The sequence below is a fragment of the Brachycentrus maculatus genome, unplaced genomic scaffold, assembly GCF_059751285.1.
Source record: "Brachycentrus maculatus isolate JH-2025_06_01 unplaced genomic scaffold, ASM5975128v1 h1tg000129l, whole genome shotgun sequence".
NCBI lineage: Eukaryota > Metazoa > Arthropoda > Insecta > Trichoptera > Brachycentridae > Brachycentrus > Brachycentrus maculatus.
In genome coordinates this window covers 638,686-659,682 of record NW_028280882.1, presented here as the reverse complement: position 1 = coordinate 659,682, position 20,997 = coordinate 638,686, and the positions used below count along the sequence as shown (strand labels likewise).

The 20,997-nt window shown below is 32.3% G+C and overlaps 1 protein-coding gene across 3 annotated transcripts in view; it reads right to left on the bottom strand.

The window, feature by feature from the left end:
* The window catches only part of LOC148309345 (spermatogenesis-associated protein 20), a 152,168-nt gene that overhangs the window by 49,533 nt on the left and 81,638 nt on the right, over positions 1 to 20,997 (bottom strand). For all 3 annotated transcript variants that reach the window (XM_088260218.1, XM_088260219.1, XM_088260220.1), the window contains one exon: positions 10,178 to 10,383. In XM_088260218.1, the coding sequence (XP_088116344.1) occupies positions 10,178 to 10,383 (206 nt within the window). The remainder of the gene's footprint in view (positions 1 to 10,177; positions 10,384 to 20,997) is intronic.

The window sequence follows — 20,997 nt, the reverse complement described above, 5'->3', positions numbered from 1 at the left end:
CAGCCATTTTCAAGTACATATAATACTCGGGAAATGAAAGTAAAATACAGGATATATTAGTAGCAAACCTGCAAGTTAACCATCGAAATAAAAAAATTATAAAAAACACCTAAATAAAGTTACCACAAAAAATTACGAAATAATAAACGAGGTTTAAAACCGTCATTGGATCGTTTGGTTTAGTTTCATAAACATTTAAAATTATGAGTATGTAAGAAAAATGCTCAATAAAAAGCTTCTTTTTTATCTCACCAATAGATGTCTCTAGTTCTAGTGATCCAAGAACAACGTTTCGAAATTGGTTCATATATATAGAACTTCCAAGAATTTTAAACACTTAAACCAGCCTATGACGCCGTCAGCCCCGTAAATGCCCAGACTTCCATATATTTTTTTTATCTTTGATAAAATGTCAAAAAATAATATGAAATGCTGATAATTTGTCATTTTTATTTTTTTTAATTACTCAATCTTTGGATTATTATTATTATGCTCTAAACATACTCAACATTACTCGCATTCATGGATAGTAAAAAATCTAAAATATCTTCAAATCGTATTTTAAAATTTCAGAACAATTCCGTTCAAATAAACGTAAAATATTTATTTTTTAGTTGTAATCGGTCTGACAATGTTGCTAGAGCGATAAAATCAGTTGTTGCTTCGTAAAAATAAACGGCATAAACATTAATCAGTTTCCCGTTAATTTAATACAATTAATTTCCAATTCCAATTCATTCACGAACATGAATAATTTCAGCTTCAAAAATGGAAATTTCAATTCACTGCTTATAACTTTTGTGTAAATTATATGATCGCTGTCCAAAAACAATTAATAAAAATATTAATATTAATACACCAACTCCTATTTAACCAAATATTTAATACTGTTACTAGCTTTGCAAATCCTTTCATACAAATCTGGCCGCTTTTTTAGGAAAATGAGGGATTTTTAACCGACGGAACATCACTCACTAGTACGGAACGATAACCGAAGCGCCAACCGTAAATTCGATAGTCAAACATATAAAGGCACGATCAATCAAATTGTCGACCGCATAGAGGGTACCGTAAAGTGGGTATACTTTGCACCATGGGTGATACTTTGCACCACCTTCTGTAAAGAAATTGTGGAGCTGGTCATCTCTGATACATGTCATTTTTCATTCTTTTTTCTATTGTTTCTGATAGATGGCACATCAATCTACTTTTTAGTTTAAAGAAGTAACATTCGGTCGCTATTGCTTCAATGCGTATTTCCTGTCCAAACGTAAAGAAAGTTTTCTGTCTGAAAATTGTGTCCGAAAAAATCCAATGTAATCAGTATACTGAAACAAGTTACAACAAGTGAGTGGTCTCTAAATCGTAGGTAGGTAGGCCCTGCTTTTCTCAAATGTTGTATTTTTTGGTTACGTTGTCAAGTTTATGTAAAAATTATATTTTTTTAAGAATTTACTTGTATTGACTACATTTGGGGTAACATTGCACCTGGTGCAAAGTATCCACAAAGGGCCATAGTTAATTAATTTGATCAAAAGTCTTAAAACGGCTAATACAACTTGACATTTTTGCTAAATATCTATAGGTTTAGTGTACTTACTTAATTCCTGATGGTATATTTTTTTCAAAAATAACACACAAACAGCGGCCTTATGCCAGACGATACTGCGATTTTACACCGAAGAGAGTGGAGCAGTGTTTAGAGGCTATTCGAAATGGTACAATCAGTCAAAGAAAGGCTGAAAAAAATTATAAATCCCCAGAAGGACGATTAACTATAAACTCAAAGGTCAGCACACAAAACCTGTGGGAAAACCTCCGATATGTGACAAGGGCGAAGAGCAATCCTTCGTAAACTGCATAGTAGACATGAGTGGGTACGATTTCCCAGTGAGTGTTTTTAACATTCGCTACGTTCTAATAGCCTATTTGGATAGATTTGGCAGAAGAGTACGTATATTAAAGAACATCGTACCAGGCTCTGAATGGATAACATCATTTTTGCAAAGACATAAAACCTTGACTGGTGCTAAAACTAATCAGTTGCTTAATCGGTTGCCATTAAAAGCGTATGACGATGACGTGCGCCAGAGTTTACAACATTTTTTGGAAGAAAACAGATTCAACCCAAAGAATTCAGTCTTAAAACGCAGGAAAACGATACCGATAGAACCAGGTAAGAGCATTGCTCACGATCCAAATGTCGAAATGCACGTTGACGAGACACAAATGCCACCTGAATCAACTACATCAATGATCCCACCTTCCGCATCGAAACTTCCAGCATATCTAGCATTAACTGATAATAGTTCACACGGAAGCTTTGAGGAAGAGGGAGAAGAACAAAAACGATGACTGAAACCAGTTATCGTATTTGTTCCTCAGTGTCATTAGGACCAGTAAAAAAGAAGGTGGGAGAATATGTCGTATTTCATTATGAAGGATAAAATTTTCCGGGACAGATTTTGGAAATAAAGAAAAACAGAGCTGTTAAATCCATGCAGGAGAGTCTCAAATCGTATAAGTGGCCGATGAAGGATGACTTTCTTCAATATTCTTGGAAGGATGTAGTGGGTTCCATAAAAGAACCGAAAATGCAATCCAAAAGAGGTTTCTTTACCGTCCCGGAACTTGACCATATTTAGACCTAATTTAATTCTAATTCCTATTATCTATGTAGAACGATATGTTTTAATATCCAACTTTTATTTTATATAATTTCAAACCTTCAGTATTGGAAAAAAAAACATTTTTGTTAGATTTTTTAATATTTAAAAAAAAAATTCTATCAAGTGTCTTATTTTTCCATAATTATACAATAATATAATCTGCATTTAGCGAACTGTGAGCCAAAACCCTTCACGAGGTGCAATGAAACTTGTAGGATAGCCTTTACTTTGCATAAATTTGGATTCTAGTACGAAAAGTGTAGAGAAAATATCATGGTGCAAAGTTGTACTTTACCCCGGGATACTTTGCACCAAAATATAAATATTAAAAAAAAATATAGGCAAAATAGATAAAAATTTAAAAATGTGTCAGACATGTTACAGGTATATGTGTTATTACATTGCAATAGTTGAAACCTCAGAAAAAGTAAAAAACCTGATCTGAATAGACAATTTTTTGAAAAAATGCAGTATTTTGGTGCAATGTATACCCACTTTACGGTACTTTACAGCGGCTTTTAGAACACCCCACCTGGAATGAAATTCCCGTATCAAAAATTGTATTTTTCGAAAGCGTTTTAAAGGAAAAACAGCAAAGTAAATATTTGAGATTAATTTGAGTTAAAACTTTGAATTTTTACAACAGCAAAAAAACGGATTAATGTCGTGTTTACCTTCAAAATTAGTCATTTAATATATTAAAAAAACAACTACTTATACTGTTTTTTTTTTTAACACAATTATTTTATTTGACCAGCGACCGGGTTTCGTGGTTACCGACATCATCAGACTGTTCTAGTAAAATTAAATAAATGTGAAAAAACTAGTCTTATTAAATTACATAAAATGTAGTTCCACCAAGAAATATCAGTACAGAACTTGAATGTAATCGACAGTTATTTATGGAATAAAAATAAATATTCTAAAATTTATCCAGTTATATTCAAACAAACTTACCATTATGCCGCTTCACAGCGGGGTAGACAGAGAGAATAGATCGCCCCGGCAACCTTCACCTCCTCCACATTCATGCATCTTTTCATACACACCTGCCGAATATTCCGACTCCCGACCTGACTGCTTTCAAGTATTTGAAAAACTTGAATTTTCCTTAATCTTCTCTGCTCCTATTTCCAACTAAATTAGCCTCTTTATAACTAAAATGTCACCTTGTTTTAAAATCACTATAAATATTTTATTATAACCTAATTATAAAGTTTACCGGTTTCGAAACTAACCGCATCTTTTTCAAGACTGATTAATACTAAAACACTTTCTATTAAACAATATTCAAAATATTTTGACGGTTATGAAAAGATGCTTAGGTAGATCTCAAGTGGCTTTATTTTTTGGTGTTGATTGGCAGTCACAGTCAAAAGGGATCAGGGATGGTGAGTGATAGGAAACATATTTAATAACGGAATTTTAGCAAAATCATTTACTTGTGTATTTATTAGTTGTAAATTATTATCAATTGCCTTTTTAATTTCTAATATTTCTAAGTAATCCAATTTAAGTATGTAGACATTATAATTAATATTAAAATATTTATAGTGATTTTAAAACAAAGTTACATTTTAATTATAAAATGGAAAATCACAAAGATAGTGTTTCAAATATAAATTATATAAATTCGCCTCGTTTATTTGTTTGTCCGCCTCCATAGTGTAATGGTCAGCACGCTCGGCTACCGTTCTGGAGGTCCCGGGTTTGATTCCTAGAGGGGGTGAAATAAATATAAGTGATTTTTTCACTCTAATATTTATTCAATATTACCGTGGACTGGTGCCTGAAGCGGAAGGCTCATCACCTTTCCTTCGTGTGTTAACGATCAAGATAACACTGTGTTTATAATGCAGTGCCCTATGCACCATTGGGGTGCGGAAAAGGGTTTGAATAAATTATTTGTTTAACTGTTCTATCTTCGCTCGTTCGTTCCACATGTCCAAATCAACTTTCTCAATTTATCGATAACGGTTATCTTAGCCTTGCATCCTTTTCTTAGTTCACCATGTTTTATTAAGTTTTATTCGATGATGGTAATTATTATTGCCATATCAAACATACAACCGATGTTAAATAAATCCAGCGAAAACCTCACGCGATGCAAATTATTGCGTCGATATTTCGTGCACTTAAGTGTAGCGAACCATATTGATTTGAACTTCATGTAGAACTTTGAACCTGTATTCTGACGGGAACTCCGTACTTTACACTTATAGATATGCACACATTTACATATGGATAATGCTCGTATATTTGAACTGCACAAAGATGCATTATTTAACACACAGTGCACGTAAATACGTCACAAAATGCAGATGAAGTTGATTAAGTTTTCAATTTTCTAAGCTTAAGGAAAATATACTGTGCGAACCTGACAAAATTTATTGCAACCGGAATTGCGCTGAGAAAAATGTAAAAATTAAGATTTTGTATTATTATAAAATAAGCATCTATTTAGAACATTTAGAGTGTGTCCAAATCCTTGTTCACAAATCTGGGTTTGTCCACTAAGGACTTATTTATTTTACATTTTGACACCTTGACATAGATGAAGAAGAATACGGAACTTTGGGTATTTACAGGGCTTATGACCTGTCATAGGCTGGTTAAATGACCATTTTATACACGTATAACATTCACATTGTACCCATGATTGACAACCACACTTCTCAATTTTTGGAACTCATGCATATATCATGTCGCTTCATGTTTCATGCTTAAACCAGCTTATATCAGGTCATAAGCACCGTAAATACCCAGACTTCCATATTCTTCTTCGTCTATGTTGAGATGTCAAAATGTAAGCTTCTATTTATTTACCCTTTTTTCCATTCCTGACAAATTCAATCACCCGTTAAATAAAACAAAAGATATCAGCTAACAAAGGTATGACAGGTCATAGATGCGTTTGAAAGAATTTCCTTACGTTAAAAGGCAATAGTTAAGACTGCCCAGACGTAATTTTACAGTTTTAAAAGAGCGTAATCAATACATATTGCTGTTGTCATTTTTTTCAAACGAGGTCATTCATATTTTATTTATTGTTTCGGCATTCACTTTGTGGTAAGACATGTTACAATGATTAAAGAAAACACTTTTTTTTACCACTTGAGTTTTATTATAGACTACATGTTTCAGAAGTTAAACTTCCATCATTCAGGTCTGTATAATAACTAAAATATAAAATATAAAATTGTTCTATAAATAAGGAGAGGGGAAAGTTAGGGGGAGGGGGTTAGTCAACGGGCGGAGTTTGAAAACAAAGGAAAAATGGAAAGCAAAGGTGAAGAATTTTGAAACAATATATTATTTAATAAATTATTATTAGAATTTAGTTTTTTTTGGATTTCTAAATTTTCAAGATAATTCAAAATTTGGCCTTTATATGGAACAAGGTGTAATAATTTTAATTTATGAGAGTGAAATGAGTGATTAGTAACCCCCTCCCCCTAACTTTCCCCTCTCCTTATTTATAGAACAATTTTATATTTTATATTTTAGTTATTATACAGACCTGAATGATGGAAGTTTAACTTCTGAAACATGTAGTCTATAATAAAACTCAAGTGGTAAAAAACAAGTGTTTTCTTTAATCATTGAGGACATTCATAATGTAAACTTTCAACAATTCACTTTTAAAGTATTGTTTGAATTTTGTCTGGTATGACAGGGTTACCAATAAGGTGTGTAAATTTAACTGCGATTGTGCAAAGTTGAAGCGTTAAAAGAGCGTTAAATTATAAGTTAACATCCTAGTCGCCCGGTAGCCGTAAAATATAAAAGTTGATGACCGCCATAAGAGGGATTGCAATACCCATATAAACGTAGTGACGGTCGCACAACTTCGGGAGCAAGGATACTTCGAGCTAGAAACTGGTGCAAAATGTCAGAAAAAGGGGAAAAACGTTGTAATTCTAAATAAAATCAACAATTCCTTTTCAAAATTATTAATATTTATTACATCAGAAGCTGGATAATTATTCAATTTACGGATGGTATGTCAATATAATAGGTGTTTTTTTATATAAAACATATATCTAACAAATATATAACAATATAAATGATCTGAGAAGGTACTTTATGGAAAGATATATGTATATGTAGTGATTTTGTCCGCCTCCGTAGTGTAATGGTCAGCATGCTCGGCTACCGTTCTGGAGGTCCCAGGTTCGATTCCCAGGGGGTTTAATAAATATAAGTGATTTTTTCACTCTAATATTTATTCAATATTACACTGGACTGGTACCTGAAGTGGGGAGCTGATTACCTTTCCTTCATGTGTAATCGATCGAGATAACACTGCGTTTATATGAAGCAGTGCCCTATGCACCATTGGGGTGCGGTAAGGGATTTATTATTATTATTATTATTAGTCATATATTCTTATTTTGTTTTTACCTTATGTTAATTATATATTCTCATTTGTCATATTTTCTCATTTTTTATATTTTCTCATTTGTTTATCTTAAATATGCTTCTTACCTTATGTTTTCTCATTTAGTTTCTTTTAAATATGCTTCTTGTGCCTATTTATTATACCCGTTTTTTGTTTTTATATTTTGCCATGTATAAGTATTAGTTTTGGTTATTTAAAAAACTATTTTTTGTTACTTTATTCTTTGTGTTCCAGTCTTGTTAACCTTAATTCCATGTCCCAAAATGAAAAATATAAATTACTCATCGGGAATATTATATGTATATATAATTTATGTATGTAATATGTTTTGAAATAAATAATAAATAAATACTAAAAATCTTTCTTTTTTTATTAGGAAAGATGATGAAAGCCTAAGCATCCAAAAAGTATATTAAGTGATCGCTTTTGCCAGCCAAATGCCAGTAATAAGCCCTGGGACGCTCAGACTTCTATGTTCTTTCATATAATTATAAAAAAACGATAGATTTTTCATATCAAGTTGAAACACCTATAAGATTTATTTTTACAAAAACCCATCAAGTAAAAATAATTAATAGAATGTCAGTAGTAGAAAACAATATATAATTGATTTATTATAATTATTAAGTAGTTATTCCCGGCCAGTCTAGGATAGGAATCAAATGGAGAATTAAAAAAAAAAAACATTAAGGCTTTTCTTATTCAATAAATAATTGAATCGAATTATTACATATTTAAGAATTTGAGATTCATGGTCAAAACGAAAAAATATATGTTTTTTTAAAGATAATCGTAATAAAAAGTATATCTTTATTACAAAGTAAATCAACAAATTTCACCCGAGAAATGATTATTTTAAATTGCGTTACTTTGTTCGTCCTGTGTGCTGCCAAAATATTGTCGTCTGCAGCTCGTTGAACCGAAAAAGTAAAGTAAAGAGAACGTTAAACTTCGAGAGGAATTTCTCTGGGATCAACATAACGGAAAACTCTATTTGCATCGGGAAATTCGGTAAATGTAGGGTCATCAATATTTCATAAAACGAAAAGCAAAGAGAATTAACTTCGCGTTACATTAACAAAAATTTCCAAAAGGCAAACTTTCAAATGCTTTGTTTGCACGATCTGATTTTCGTTTAATATTTGAATGAGAATTTCATATTTTGAGGGGGAATCGAATGCATAAAGTGATAATATTTGAGCTGTAACTATCATGTCGACCAATTACAATATGTTTATTGATTTAGCGTTAAATTTGTTGAATTCATTTTAATTTATGTATTAATTGTTAATCTATTATGGGGCGTTAATGCGTTCCGCTATTATCCATTACAGACCCTTAAAGAATGCAGATATTTGAATTATGTAATCAAAAATATTTCAACATTTAAATTTGATTAATTTGGGATCCAAACTACAATGATACAAAAAATGAAAAGTTAAGAGGGAGAATTTCAACATAAAATCTACTTTTAAACATTTTTTATTTTATTACAGTATAAATATGTTTATATTCAAAATTTCTAAATAAAAACAGATTAAAATGTTTACAAATCACCGTAAAATATTATCTTCTTAATTTGTTTATTTTTTCTTCTTGATTCAAATATTTAAAAAACATATATGTTTAAAATATAATCTCAAAAGATCAAAAGATCAATGTGAAAAAAAGGGGAAAAAATTGATCGACCATTCAAGAGAATAATTGGAATCGACCGTTCCTGGTGTACGCATTACGTACGACCTTAATGGGAGCTGGTTTTGAGGGGATTTAGAATTACGCCGGATCAGCGCTAAGCGCCATTTCGTGTCGCACAACCTGTGAACTGTATTGTACATAACGCAAACCACTTCACCTCTTATCGCCCGCCAGACAAATTGTTTCGTCGCAATCTTCAAAGCCGACATGCGAATAATACACTGCGATGTTATCTTTTGGCTTTTTAGAAGTAAGGCGTTTAGTTAAAGGTGTTTAATGGATTCAGTGCAAAAAATGTCTGTGATTCTAGTTTAATAAATAACAATCAAATAATTACAACAATTGATTCCCTCGAATAACACGTGTTTTTCAATACATACTCGTAAGTGGAATTTTTGTGATTATAATGCTACGAAATAACTGTCTAGACCTGACTATAAAAAGTATTATCCAAAATAAAATAATAAAATATATAAGTATGAGGTGATTTTAGTTTTTTTTTAAAGAGAAAAATGAGTTTTTTTTTTAATTATTTTCACAAATATTTCAATTTCATACAATTTCTGTGAGCCTAAGCGGCTCCTTATGAGAAATAGGTATCAAATTGCGGTAGAGGGGTTCGAACCGAGAAACTCTAACTTAAGAGTCCACGACACTCACCACAACCCAACACAAGTTGGAAATAGAAGCTGAAGAAGACCGAGTAAAACGTGGAATCAAGTATTTCAAATCCTTGATCTTGGAATTTCAAGAGTAATTTACCGAACAATCACAAAGGGGTAGGCAGAGAATAGAACGCCACACTAATATGTCTTCGCAAACAATCTACGCCTCTTTCACATTCATACAACTCGTCACGTATACCCGATGATTATTTTGACTCCTGACTTGACCATGCCTAATCTACACGCATTTTTTTTTTAAATGAACATGCTTAGTTTTTCTCGGTCTTCTTCTGCTTCTATTTCCAACTACATTCGCCTCATACATTTTACTAACCGTTCTCTCTTCACTCAGTCTATTCACATGCCGAAACCAGATAACGATACTTTTCTTAATTTTATCGATAATGCTTTTCTCAGACATGCATTCGTTCCTTATACCATCATTAGAACATTTATTATTAATTATTTTATCCATTGGTAGTGATAATAAATACCTCGTGTCGACATATCAACATATTTTTCAGCGAATTTTGAATTACCTAACGTCCAAGTGACTCTGAAATCTAGCTACAGCTTATGCAACACCGTTTATCATGTCCCTACTCAGGCTTCAACTTTATAAGTTTCATAGCCTATGCCTACCCGTGAGTGGATTTACTTTTATCGTTAAGGTTACTATAATTTCATGTTATTCATGAGTGAAAATTCTAGGCAAAAACACTCTCGTTTTTCAGCGAACTGACCTGCGTCGGAGAGTCAGAGTGCAGCATGAGCGCGGACAGCATCTCCGGGAGGGAGGTGGGCGCCTCTATCATCCGGGACGCGAACCCGGACAGCGTCCTCTCGGCGCGCAGCCTCCGCTCTTCGGCCGTGCTGCCGCAGTGAGCGGCTAGGCGGAGCAGGTTCTGCACCGACACGCTGTTCCCGGATGGCTCAGCGCCGTCTACATCTGAAAAAAGTAAAAAAAAAAACAAATCAGAAATTGAGGGATGGAGGTGCATACAATCCTTTTTTTTAAACTCATTTTTGTAACACAACATTTGTAGTGTGTCCAGATACTTGTTCACAAAATCTGGATTTTCTCCAATTACAGGAATTATGTTCAAATTCTATTTTGACATCTCATCAAAGATGAAGTAGAATAATTTGGTGAATGTTACACGTGTTTAATGTGATATTCTTCTTCATCTTTGATGAGATGTCAAAAAATTATATGAAAATAACTCCTGTAATTGGAGAATCCAGATTTTGAGAACAAGTATTTGGACACACTCTAAATTGTTGTGAATAAATTATCTGGTCAAATTATAAGCTTAGATAAAAAAATGAAAATGATATTTCTTGGCGTTTCTCATGTGTGTGATTATAATCCAGGATTCGGACCTCACATACTAATAAAAGAGTTTCTGCTCTATAATAAGCTTCTTTTCATCTCACCAATAGATATCTCTAGTGAAGTTCTAGTGATTCAAGAACAATGTTACAAAATTGGTTGAAATATATAGAATTTCCAAGAAAGTAGTTTGAGTAGTGTGGTTGTCAATAATGGGTAGAATTGGTGAATGTTACACGTGTGTAAAGTGATCACTTAAACCAGCCTACGACGGTCGTCAGCCCCGTGAATGCCCAGACATCCATATTCTTCTTCATCTTTGATGAGATGTCAAAAAATAATAAAAAAATTGTAAATTTATTTATGTAACTGTTCTGTAAATTTTCCAAATAAATAAAACAATATAACCGGAAATGCGTTAAGATACTGTAAACTAACAGGGAGATTCGGAAAATGTACAGTACTGAGGATATAGTCAGATGGGGAAGACGATTCTGGAATGCCCATGTCAATAAAATGCAAGAAAATATATACATACATTGTGTACTGCCAGCTTAGTTTTCGCTGTAAGACTTTTAGGGTTATTTTAACTTTAGATATACATATTTACTGCATCAAATTTACAGCAACTAGATGTGTAAATTCTGACGACTTTAAGCGCCTAATTTTCTTCTAACATTCATCAATACGCAATGGTGCATAGAGCACTGCAATTAGTCGAAGGTAGTTTACCTTGATCAATATTTAGCTGTCTTCTAATAAACTGAGCTTCAGGTACCAATCTGAGTAGTAAAAAATACTTATTACTTAACCTCGCTGGGAATATAACCCAAGACCTCACGCATGGTAGCTATACGCACTAAGCCATCAAAAATATTATTATTATAGATTTCGGATCAAATTGCGCTTTAAGCACTATTTTTTTTATAATTGATTATTGTAATCTCTTTTTGCGGTAAAAAAAAGTCAAATATTCTCAACTATAAATACAGAAATCAATACGGACACATATTTAAAAAAAATATATATTATTACAACAACTTTATTTTAATTTTAATAAAATCAACTTAATACGTGACATTTTCTATCTATAATTATCGTTATTATCCACGTCTTTATAAGCGCCCTTGAGGTAGTATTTTAAAAAAATTGAAGCTATATAAATTATCCTAAATTATAATCATTATTTACTATACAAAACTGGTGTAATCAGTTTGTATACGTAACATCAAAAATATTTACAGAAATAAAACACGTTTAGTTCAAATTAAATAGACTTTGGTGTAATTCTATGAGATCGAACACTCATGCACCAAAGTTTCTTAACAAAAATGGTGCTACTATATTAACTATCTAAAATTATAATTATTATTTACTACACAAAACTGATATGGTCAGTTTTTCTACGTAATATCAACAAAAAATAAATAAAAATAAAACACGTTTATAATTTACTTAGACTCTGGTGTAATTCTATGAGATTAAACACACCAAAGTTTCTCAGCATTAATCGCAACGAATTCTATGCTCTCTGAAACGTACGCCGGTCTTATCTGAAAGATCCACTTTTGCTCGAGACAAAGGACCCTCCGAGTATTCAACTCGGACACGTCCACCGCAACAAAACGGCCGTCTCTTCGGCCCGTCAGGCGAACGGAGGCGGCCGGCAGCGTCTCGCGTATTGTGACGCCAGTTGGCGGTGAGGAACTTTCCCTCGATTCACCGGGCGGGCGACCAACGTAAGGGGACAACGTGATACGAGTACTTGCGTCGTGTGAAAGCTGGCTTAATATATAGGGTAGATAGCACACAAGGAACAACTTTGATACATCATCAAATTAATGTTTTTCACGCCTGAGTCCTCACCCATATCGCTCACTCCTTTCAAGAACGTCATAATCAAAAAACTTGATTTTTCAGGAGAACGTTTTTAAAGTTTAAAAATAAAATACAATGTATTAAAAATAAATATCAAGCCACTTATTGAACTTTTTACTGTGCAACAGACCTTTTTAGGTAAAACCTGAAGGTTTTTTCTCCATTTGAAAAATATTTAGGTTATTAAAAAAAATAATTAAACAACACCTTTTCTTAAAAATGCAAAAACAACACTTTCTGCCCTGTAGCGGGTAAATATTAAGTTAAAAATATGCCGCTTTTGCTGAGATATAGTAAATTTTCTGGGCATTCCGAAAACATGCACAACTGAAAATTGACGATTTTTGATTTATGACGTTCTTGAAACGAGTGAGCGATATATGGTCCCAAACATGAACATGATTTTTTAAAAACAATATTGTTAGAAATGTAAGTATAGGAGTATAACCACTCACTTTGATTTAAGTCCACCGGTTTTGAGATGTAACTGTCCCTTCGCCAGGACAATCACTACACTAGCACACATCTCGGAACAGGTACAATAAAATATCAGTGGGTGGTTATTATTACTTCTATTAAAAAAACAAAAAGTAAAAATGGGTAACCACAAAGTTGATGCTATGTATATTAAAAATATAACTTACAACATTTTGAGTGTGTCCAAACACTTGTTAACAAATCTGGATTATCTCCAATTATAGGAGTTTTTTATATTATTTTTTGACTTCCATATTCTCCTTCATCTTTGATGAGATGTCAAAAATAATATGAAAAATATTACTAATGAGTTTTTGATCATTTTGAACCTTGGAGCGTATTTGAGCCGTCGTCGGAATAAACTTATTATTCTTATGATGATTATTAAAAAGATACTTTAAATATTCTTTAATTTTGATATTGAATTTACGCTTTTGAATTTTATTAATTTTCTTTAATTTTGATATTGAGTTATTTCCAATGCAATGGTCAACAAAAAAAGTTAAGTAGATTTTTTAAACAGTTTTCAAAAAAATATCTCATTTTCACTACCAATATTTTCCACTCAAAATAGTTAATTGAACAAAAAATACGTCTCATTCGACTTATAAAAAGACCGAATACCTTTTTATATAGAAACATAAAGCTCAAAATTTTAGTTGTTTTCAAAAGACAATCTGTTATATCAGCCCGTTATTATTGCACGAGTGATTAAATTGATTTTTTTTTTCAAATAAAATAACAAAGACCGCTAAGGTTATTTTTCCACTCGGATTCGAATAACCCAGATTTTTCGTATGCTAAGAGCGAACCCGACAAAGCGTTAAAACAGCTAATTTGCATATCCAGATGAGCGATAAATGCAAAATCAGCACGCATAAAAGGCGAGACCCCGGTTGAGCACCTACCAATTCCTCACTCCAATGGACCAATAATGAAATTTCCACGTCAACCGGCGAGACAAAATACTCGTCGGCCCGATATTAATGCAGGGGAAGATTCCCATTAACATTTCTCGGTAGACTTTTCTCTATTTTTTTTTTGAATTACCTAACGTCCAAGTGACTCTGAAATCTAGCTACGGTTTATGCAACACCGTTTATCATGTCCCTACTCAGGCTTCAACTTTATAAGTTTCATAGCCTATGCCTACTTGTAAGTGGATTTACTCTTTATGTTTAAAGTTACTATAATTTCATGTAATTCATGAGTGAAAATTCTAGGCAAAAACACTCGCAGACTTTTCTCTATTCAAACAGGCTTGCTTTATGTACCATATCGTGGGTGTACTAGCAAAAAACGTTAACTCGAAAATATGCAATTTTGACTAATGATGAAGTATTATAATGTTTTCAACGTTCTATAAACTGGCAAAATACACTTAGTAGTTTGAAATGTCATATTTATGTAGTTTTACAAGTAAATTACAAGCTAATAGATTAAAATAACAGGGATTATTCAAACACGGATTTTAGAGTTAACGTTTTTTGCCAATATACCCACGATATTATAGGTGTCCCAATTTTTTGACGAAATACTAGTATAAAATATAATTTATTCACAACATTCTGGGTGTGTCCAAATCCTTGTACACAGATCTGGGTATCTCCACTTAGGAGTTATTGTTTTAATTTTGACATTTCAACATAGATGAAACAGAATATGGAACTCTTTAGGTATTTGAATCAAAGGGTTTGTGCTAAATAAGAGCTAAATCAATCCAACGATAGATTCTGCCGAGAACTTAAACATGAAGCGATATTAGATTTACGATATACTTATGTATGAAATACAAAAATTTGAGAAATTTGGTTGTCAATCATGAGCAGAATGGCAAATATTACACGTGTGTAATGTGATAACTTAACCAGCCTAAGACAGGTCATAAGCCCTGTAAAAACCCAGACTTCCATATTCTTTATCTTTTTTCAGATGTCAAAACGTAAATATATTTTTCTACTATCCGCAACATTTTGAGTGTGTCCAAATACTTGTTCACAAAATCTGGATTATCTCCAATAACAGGAGTTATTTTCATTTTAATTATTGACATCTCATCAAAGATGAAGAAGAATATGGAAGTCTGAGCATTTACGGGGCTGACGACCGTCATAGGCTGGTTTAAGTGATCACTTTACACTTGCTTACTTTTTACTTTACTTTTTGTTTTTTTGAATGTTACACGTGTGTAAAGTGATCACTTAAACCAGCCAATGACGGTCGTCAGCCCCATAAATGCCCAGACTTCCATATTCTTCTTCATCTTTGATGAGATGTCAAAAAATAATATTTCTACTATCCAGTATATCAAACACTGGATTATTCACCCTTCGGGTGATATGTTAATATACGGGTATATTATAGGTGTCGTAAGTGAAACGAAACATCTATCATTTTTATACGAAGGAAAACGGAAGTTTGAACATCCCAGGGCTTACAAAGTGGCATTTGGCTGGCTTAAGCGATCACTTATACGGTTGTGTAACGTTCAGTATTCTGCCCATTATTGAACATCTATATAGCGTTCATTTTTAAAAGATTTTAAGTACAAAAATTTGTATAATTATAAGAGCACAATTTTCATAAACTGCCACGATTTTTTTTTATCAAAGGCTGCTTTGATAAAAAAAATGCAGATTTTAAGCCAATAGGATGTAAACTTTATAAAATTAAACAACTTTGTTTTGACCACTTTTTTTATTATTAGTACACTTTAACCAACCGGTTTCGACAAGAACCTTGTCATCATCAGGGTTTATTAAATTCTAAAACATTAAAATACTCATAGTTAATTACATTCCCTTACCAAACACTTCCATACACTCCGTACACCATGTGAAAATATGATTTAAAAAATGTGATTTAAAAATTATTTAAAAACTCCAAAATGTTATTTTTATTGGAGTCTGTGGAAGTTTTTGGCAAGGGAATGTAATTAACTATGAGTATTTTAAAGTTTTTAATGTTTTAGAATTTAATAAACCCTGATGATGACAAGGTTCTTGTCGGGTTAAAGTGTACTAATAATAAAAAAGTGGTTTAAACGAAGTTGTTTAGTTTTATAAAGTTTATAAAATGTGCCACAAAGTATCTGCGAAAATATTCAAGAAAATCTATAGGATGTATTCAATATGTTATTCAGATTTCAAAATAAAAATAAAATACTTGTATTGGACCACTTTTGAGTTTGTCGTTGTTAACACAGCAAGTTTTGAGTAAGTCATCTGTAGTGTGTTTGAAATTAGTTGTATTTTCATTAATAAACTCGGAAGTGGTTTTATACAAGTGTTTTATTATTTTATTTAAATTAACATGTCATTTCACAAAATTTATACCAAATAAATAAATACTATGTTATTCAGGTAAAGCTGAAAGCGATTTAAGGGTTTTTTTTATTTGAGATGATAAATAATATTTGAACATAGCACCCTCGTATAAAGTATGGCCTTCGAAAGGGATTAAAACGCAATATTATGACCCTTAAATAAAAATAAATAATGTATCCATCAAAATCAAATTTACTGGGCACCTTATTGGCAATTCACATAATTGAGGAATATATTTCTTATTCCATAATTTTTGTGCGAAAAAATAACTTTTAGTACATTTTTGTTAGCCTTGAATAACACAGAAATTAAATATTTAAATCGGACTGAATATTATTAAAAATTAAACTAACTTTACGTAAAAATCTAAAATTTCCATTTTTTTACTTACAGAAAATTAATACCGTAAAAAGGTCAATTTCGCGCCTCGTTCTATTTCAGTATTCCACAGTACAATTTTTATCGAGTCGGTTAACAGAAAGCATAAAACGAGGGGACATTACCTTTTTTTACTAACAGAAACATTTTTAAGAACGAAATGGTATACAAATTTTCGTTTTAAATGAATTTTAGCAACGTGCGATAAAAAGTAAGTATTATGTACGAGCAAGGTCGCCAACGTGAAAATTGTATTCATTAAATTTAAAAACATCTTTTATGTTTGTTTAATGCAGACATTATAACGCTTTTTAACGGAAGTTCATTTTTATTTTCAGAATATATTTGCTAATTACAGTTCGGTGGTGTCCATTACAATCATTCGACATTTTGTACAATTCGATCGCAATTTGTGTAAAAATAAAATAAAATATTTATTCACAAAATTGTGTACCCCAAAAATGTTGTGAATAAAATAATCTGGTTTTGTACCGACATTTCTTGGTGGAACTATATTTTAATAATACAATAGGTACCAACTATTGTACATAATTTTTTCCACAAAAAAAATATTTGACTACTGAGTGGGTTTCGTCGTAACCAACATCCCAGTTTGATGATATCGGTTACGACGAAACCCGGTCACTGGTGAAATAAAATGTATGTTATTGTATTATTTAAACTATATACTTGTTATTGTATTATTTAAATTATAAACCTATTTTTCTTCAAACCCTCACCCGCACCCGATGGTGCATAGGGCACTGCATCACATAAACGCAGTCTTAATCGTTAAAATATGAAGGAAATGTGATCAGTCCTCCGTTTCAGGTACCAGTCCAGGGTAATATTGAATAAATATTAGAGTGAAAAAATCACTTATATTTATTTGATCCCCCCCCTGGGAATCGAACCCGGGACCTCCAGAACGGTAGCCGAGCGTGCTGAGGCGGCCTGTAGTTTTTATACGATACGTATATTGAAAGCTGTCCCACCGCATTCCCAGATCTGATACAGAAGCATCTAGGCTTCCTGGCAGACCCTCTTTTGCAAAGTATTTTTTTTTTGTTATATGAACTACGTTGCGAAAATTGATGAAAATGTGAAACAAATTTTTATCCCGATTTTATGTACTACGCATAGGATACGTAGAGTATTATAAAACCGCTGGTCACTCGGCAGTCAATCGATTGGCGATAACGTACTAACGATGGCAAGTGATCAATCAATGGCCTGCGCTGTCTGCAGCCACACGTCACAAACTGTAACGTTTAATCTGGTGAAACTGCCAACAGCCTCCCAGAACACGATTCAATAATCCCAACATCAAACCTCATAGTCATGAATGACAGCGATAAACACAACATTCATTGCGTTGTGATACATGCAATATAATGCATGACCTGATATGTGTCGCCCACTTTAAAAATCCGCCAGATCCAATTTTATAAGATTTTAACATAAATACTCTATCCGAATGCAAATTGAGGATTTTATCGTTTAAAATATTTATATACATGAAAACCCTGCAAAAAAATAATTAAAAAACAACGTTGTATTTCAAATTCCGCTATTTTCATGAAACTTGCATTCTGACCCATACCGGCCAATCAGAGAGCGGGGATAGGTCAAAAATTAAGATGACGTCATTATCGGTTTGTGTTTCGTGTTTTTTTTAAATACTGTTTTTTTTTTTTTAAATGGGTAAATTCTCCATTTCATAATATTTTATATTAAGATAGACAAATCATTGAAACATAAATGTTACCCGGAGAATTTAACATTTTTTGTAAAATCGACTTACATGGATCTGGCGGATTTTGAAAGTAGGCGACACATATATAAACTTATATTCTAAACTAACTAACTAACTAACCATCGCGCCGCTTCCCCGCAGGGGTAAAATGTTCAGAGAATATAACGAAGTATCAAAAGGCAGCTCCGTAGATGTGTTTCTACAGCAAAGACAGCTTTACATAACACACATTATCCTCTCACTACTCGACAGATGTAACTATCTTACTGGCAATGCCTTGTCTCTCTGGACCATGTATTATGTATATCATTTAAATACCTTTATTAAAGGGTAAGTTTATTACCTGTTAATTGGTTCAAATAAAAAAATAAAATAAAATAAAAAGTGTCTAAATAAAACTTTCATAGCCAACTAACCGTTACGCCACTGTACCACAGGGGTAGGCAGAGATAATATAACGCAACACAACCCTGTATTTGCAAACATTATTCGCCTCCTACGCATTCATGCATCTCCTCATACATTCCCGCCGATTATTAAGACTGCTGACCTGACCACGTCCAAATATTTGAAACAAAGGTGTGATGAGATGGTTTGGACATGTGAAACCAATGGGTCAGGTAAAACAAATTTATGAGGCGAATGTAGTTGGAGATAGGAGCAGAGGAAAACTGAGGAAAACTTGGCATAATCAAGTATGTCTAATAATTGGACGTAGTCGGGTCGAAGTCAAAATAATTGATGAACATATGATTATGAGGAGATGCATGAGTGTGGAGGCGATGATTGTTTGCAAATAAAGATTGGTGGGGCGTTCTATTCTCTCTGCCTACCCCTGCGGAGAAGCGGCGTGTTGGTTAGCCAGTTAGTAATAAAAAGAAGAAGTGGCATGGGATACACATGATACATATGATGGATTGTCATCTTGACCGCAATTGAAGAATATTATATTGATCTTGCTTATTCTAAAAAAATCGAGGTTCGCAAAACGTCTTGATGTACATCATAAACACAATTACTATAAATCAAATTTAATGCCACCGGGCAATACTTACTTATTTTTAATGTGATTATTTTTAGCTAAAAAATTGTTTAGATTGAATTTTAAAAAGGTTTATTTCTTTAGAAAGGGTGTAAAGAATCGGCAATTAAAATTGTATTATGTCATAATTTACGGAAGAGGGTGTTTTTTTCACCATGGTCTCGTCAACCTCTTGCACCTCCCTTTCACCCCCTAGAACATCCAGCGAACCCAAGTGGATGATATTACCTACCCTAAGAATCGCCGTTTCAGACCGCATAATGATGTAAAAATATTTACAAAATCTCGTCAAAGTTTGTAAAAAAAATATATATATAAATGAATTATTTATTGATTTGGCATTAACTTTGTGGAATGACATGTTGATTATTTTTATTAATTAAACACTTGAATATACAACTTTAATGAAATTTATTTATATATACGACTATTTTCGAAAACTTACAGATGTTTTCATCTTCTGGTAAAAATAAAATTTTTGTTCGTTAGTTTTAATTTTTAGCAGAAAATGAAAACATTTGTATGTTTATTTATATATACGACTATTTTCGAAAACTTACAGATGTTTTCATCTTCTGGTAAAAATAAAATTTTTGTTCGTTAGTTTTAATTTTTAGCAGAAAATGAAAACATTTGTATGTTTATTTATATATACGACTATTTTCGAAAACTTACAGATGTTTTCATCTTCTGGTAAAAATAAAATTTTTGTTCGTTAGTTTTAATTTTTAGCAGAAAATGAAAACATCTGTATCTTCTCGAAACTAGTCGTATATATAAATAAAACTCATTAAAGTGGTATGTTAAAGTGTTTAATTTTCAAAAAAAATATATAAATGCAATTAAATCATTGAACTAATAAACCTTGAAATGTCATTTTCAGTTCTTCAAGTGTTTTCTTTTTTCTTTAAATACTGTTGTGAACCCGATTGTACATAGGACACTGTATAGTATTGACAAAATGTATCTCAATCGTCAATTACATTAAGGAAAAGTGATCAGTTCTGCGCTACAAGTCCAAGGTGATAATAAATCAATTTAGACATTAAAAAATCACCGATACTTTTCTTTACACCCCCTTCCTGGGAATCGAACCCGGAAACTCCAGCACGAATGACGATTGCACTAGCCACTTTACTACGTGGGTGTAAAATATTTAGTTTTAGTAATAATAATAATTGTGGGAAATTTACAAAGCGCCATCTTCGTAAAATACATCTCTAGGACGTATAACTTAGTCGTGAAAATTTTAAAAAAGAATTGTGAAATATTAACGAGTAATTGAATAATTTATTTTTAAAGAAAATATATTATAACCAGTTTTAATCCTTTATTACTAATTTTGATCGCTAGGTAAAAAGCTACGATTTTCA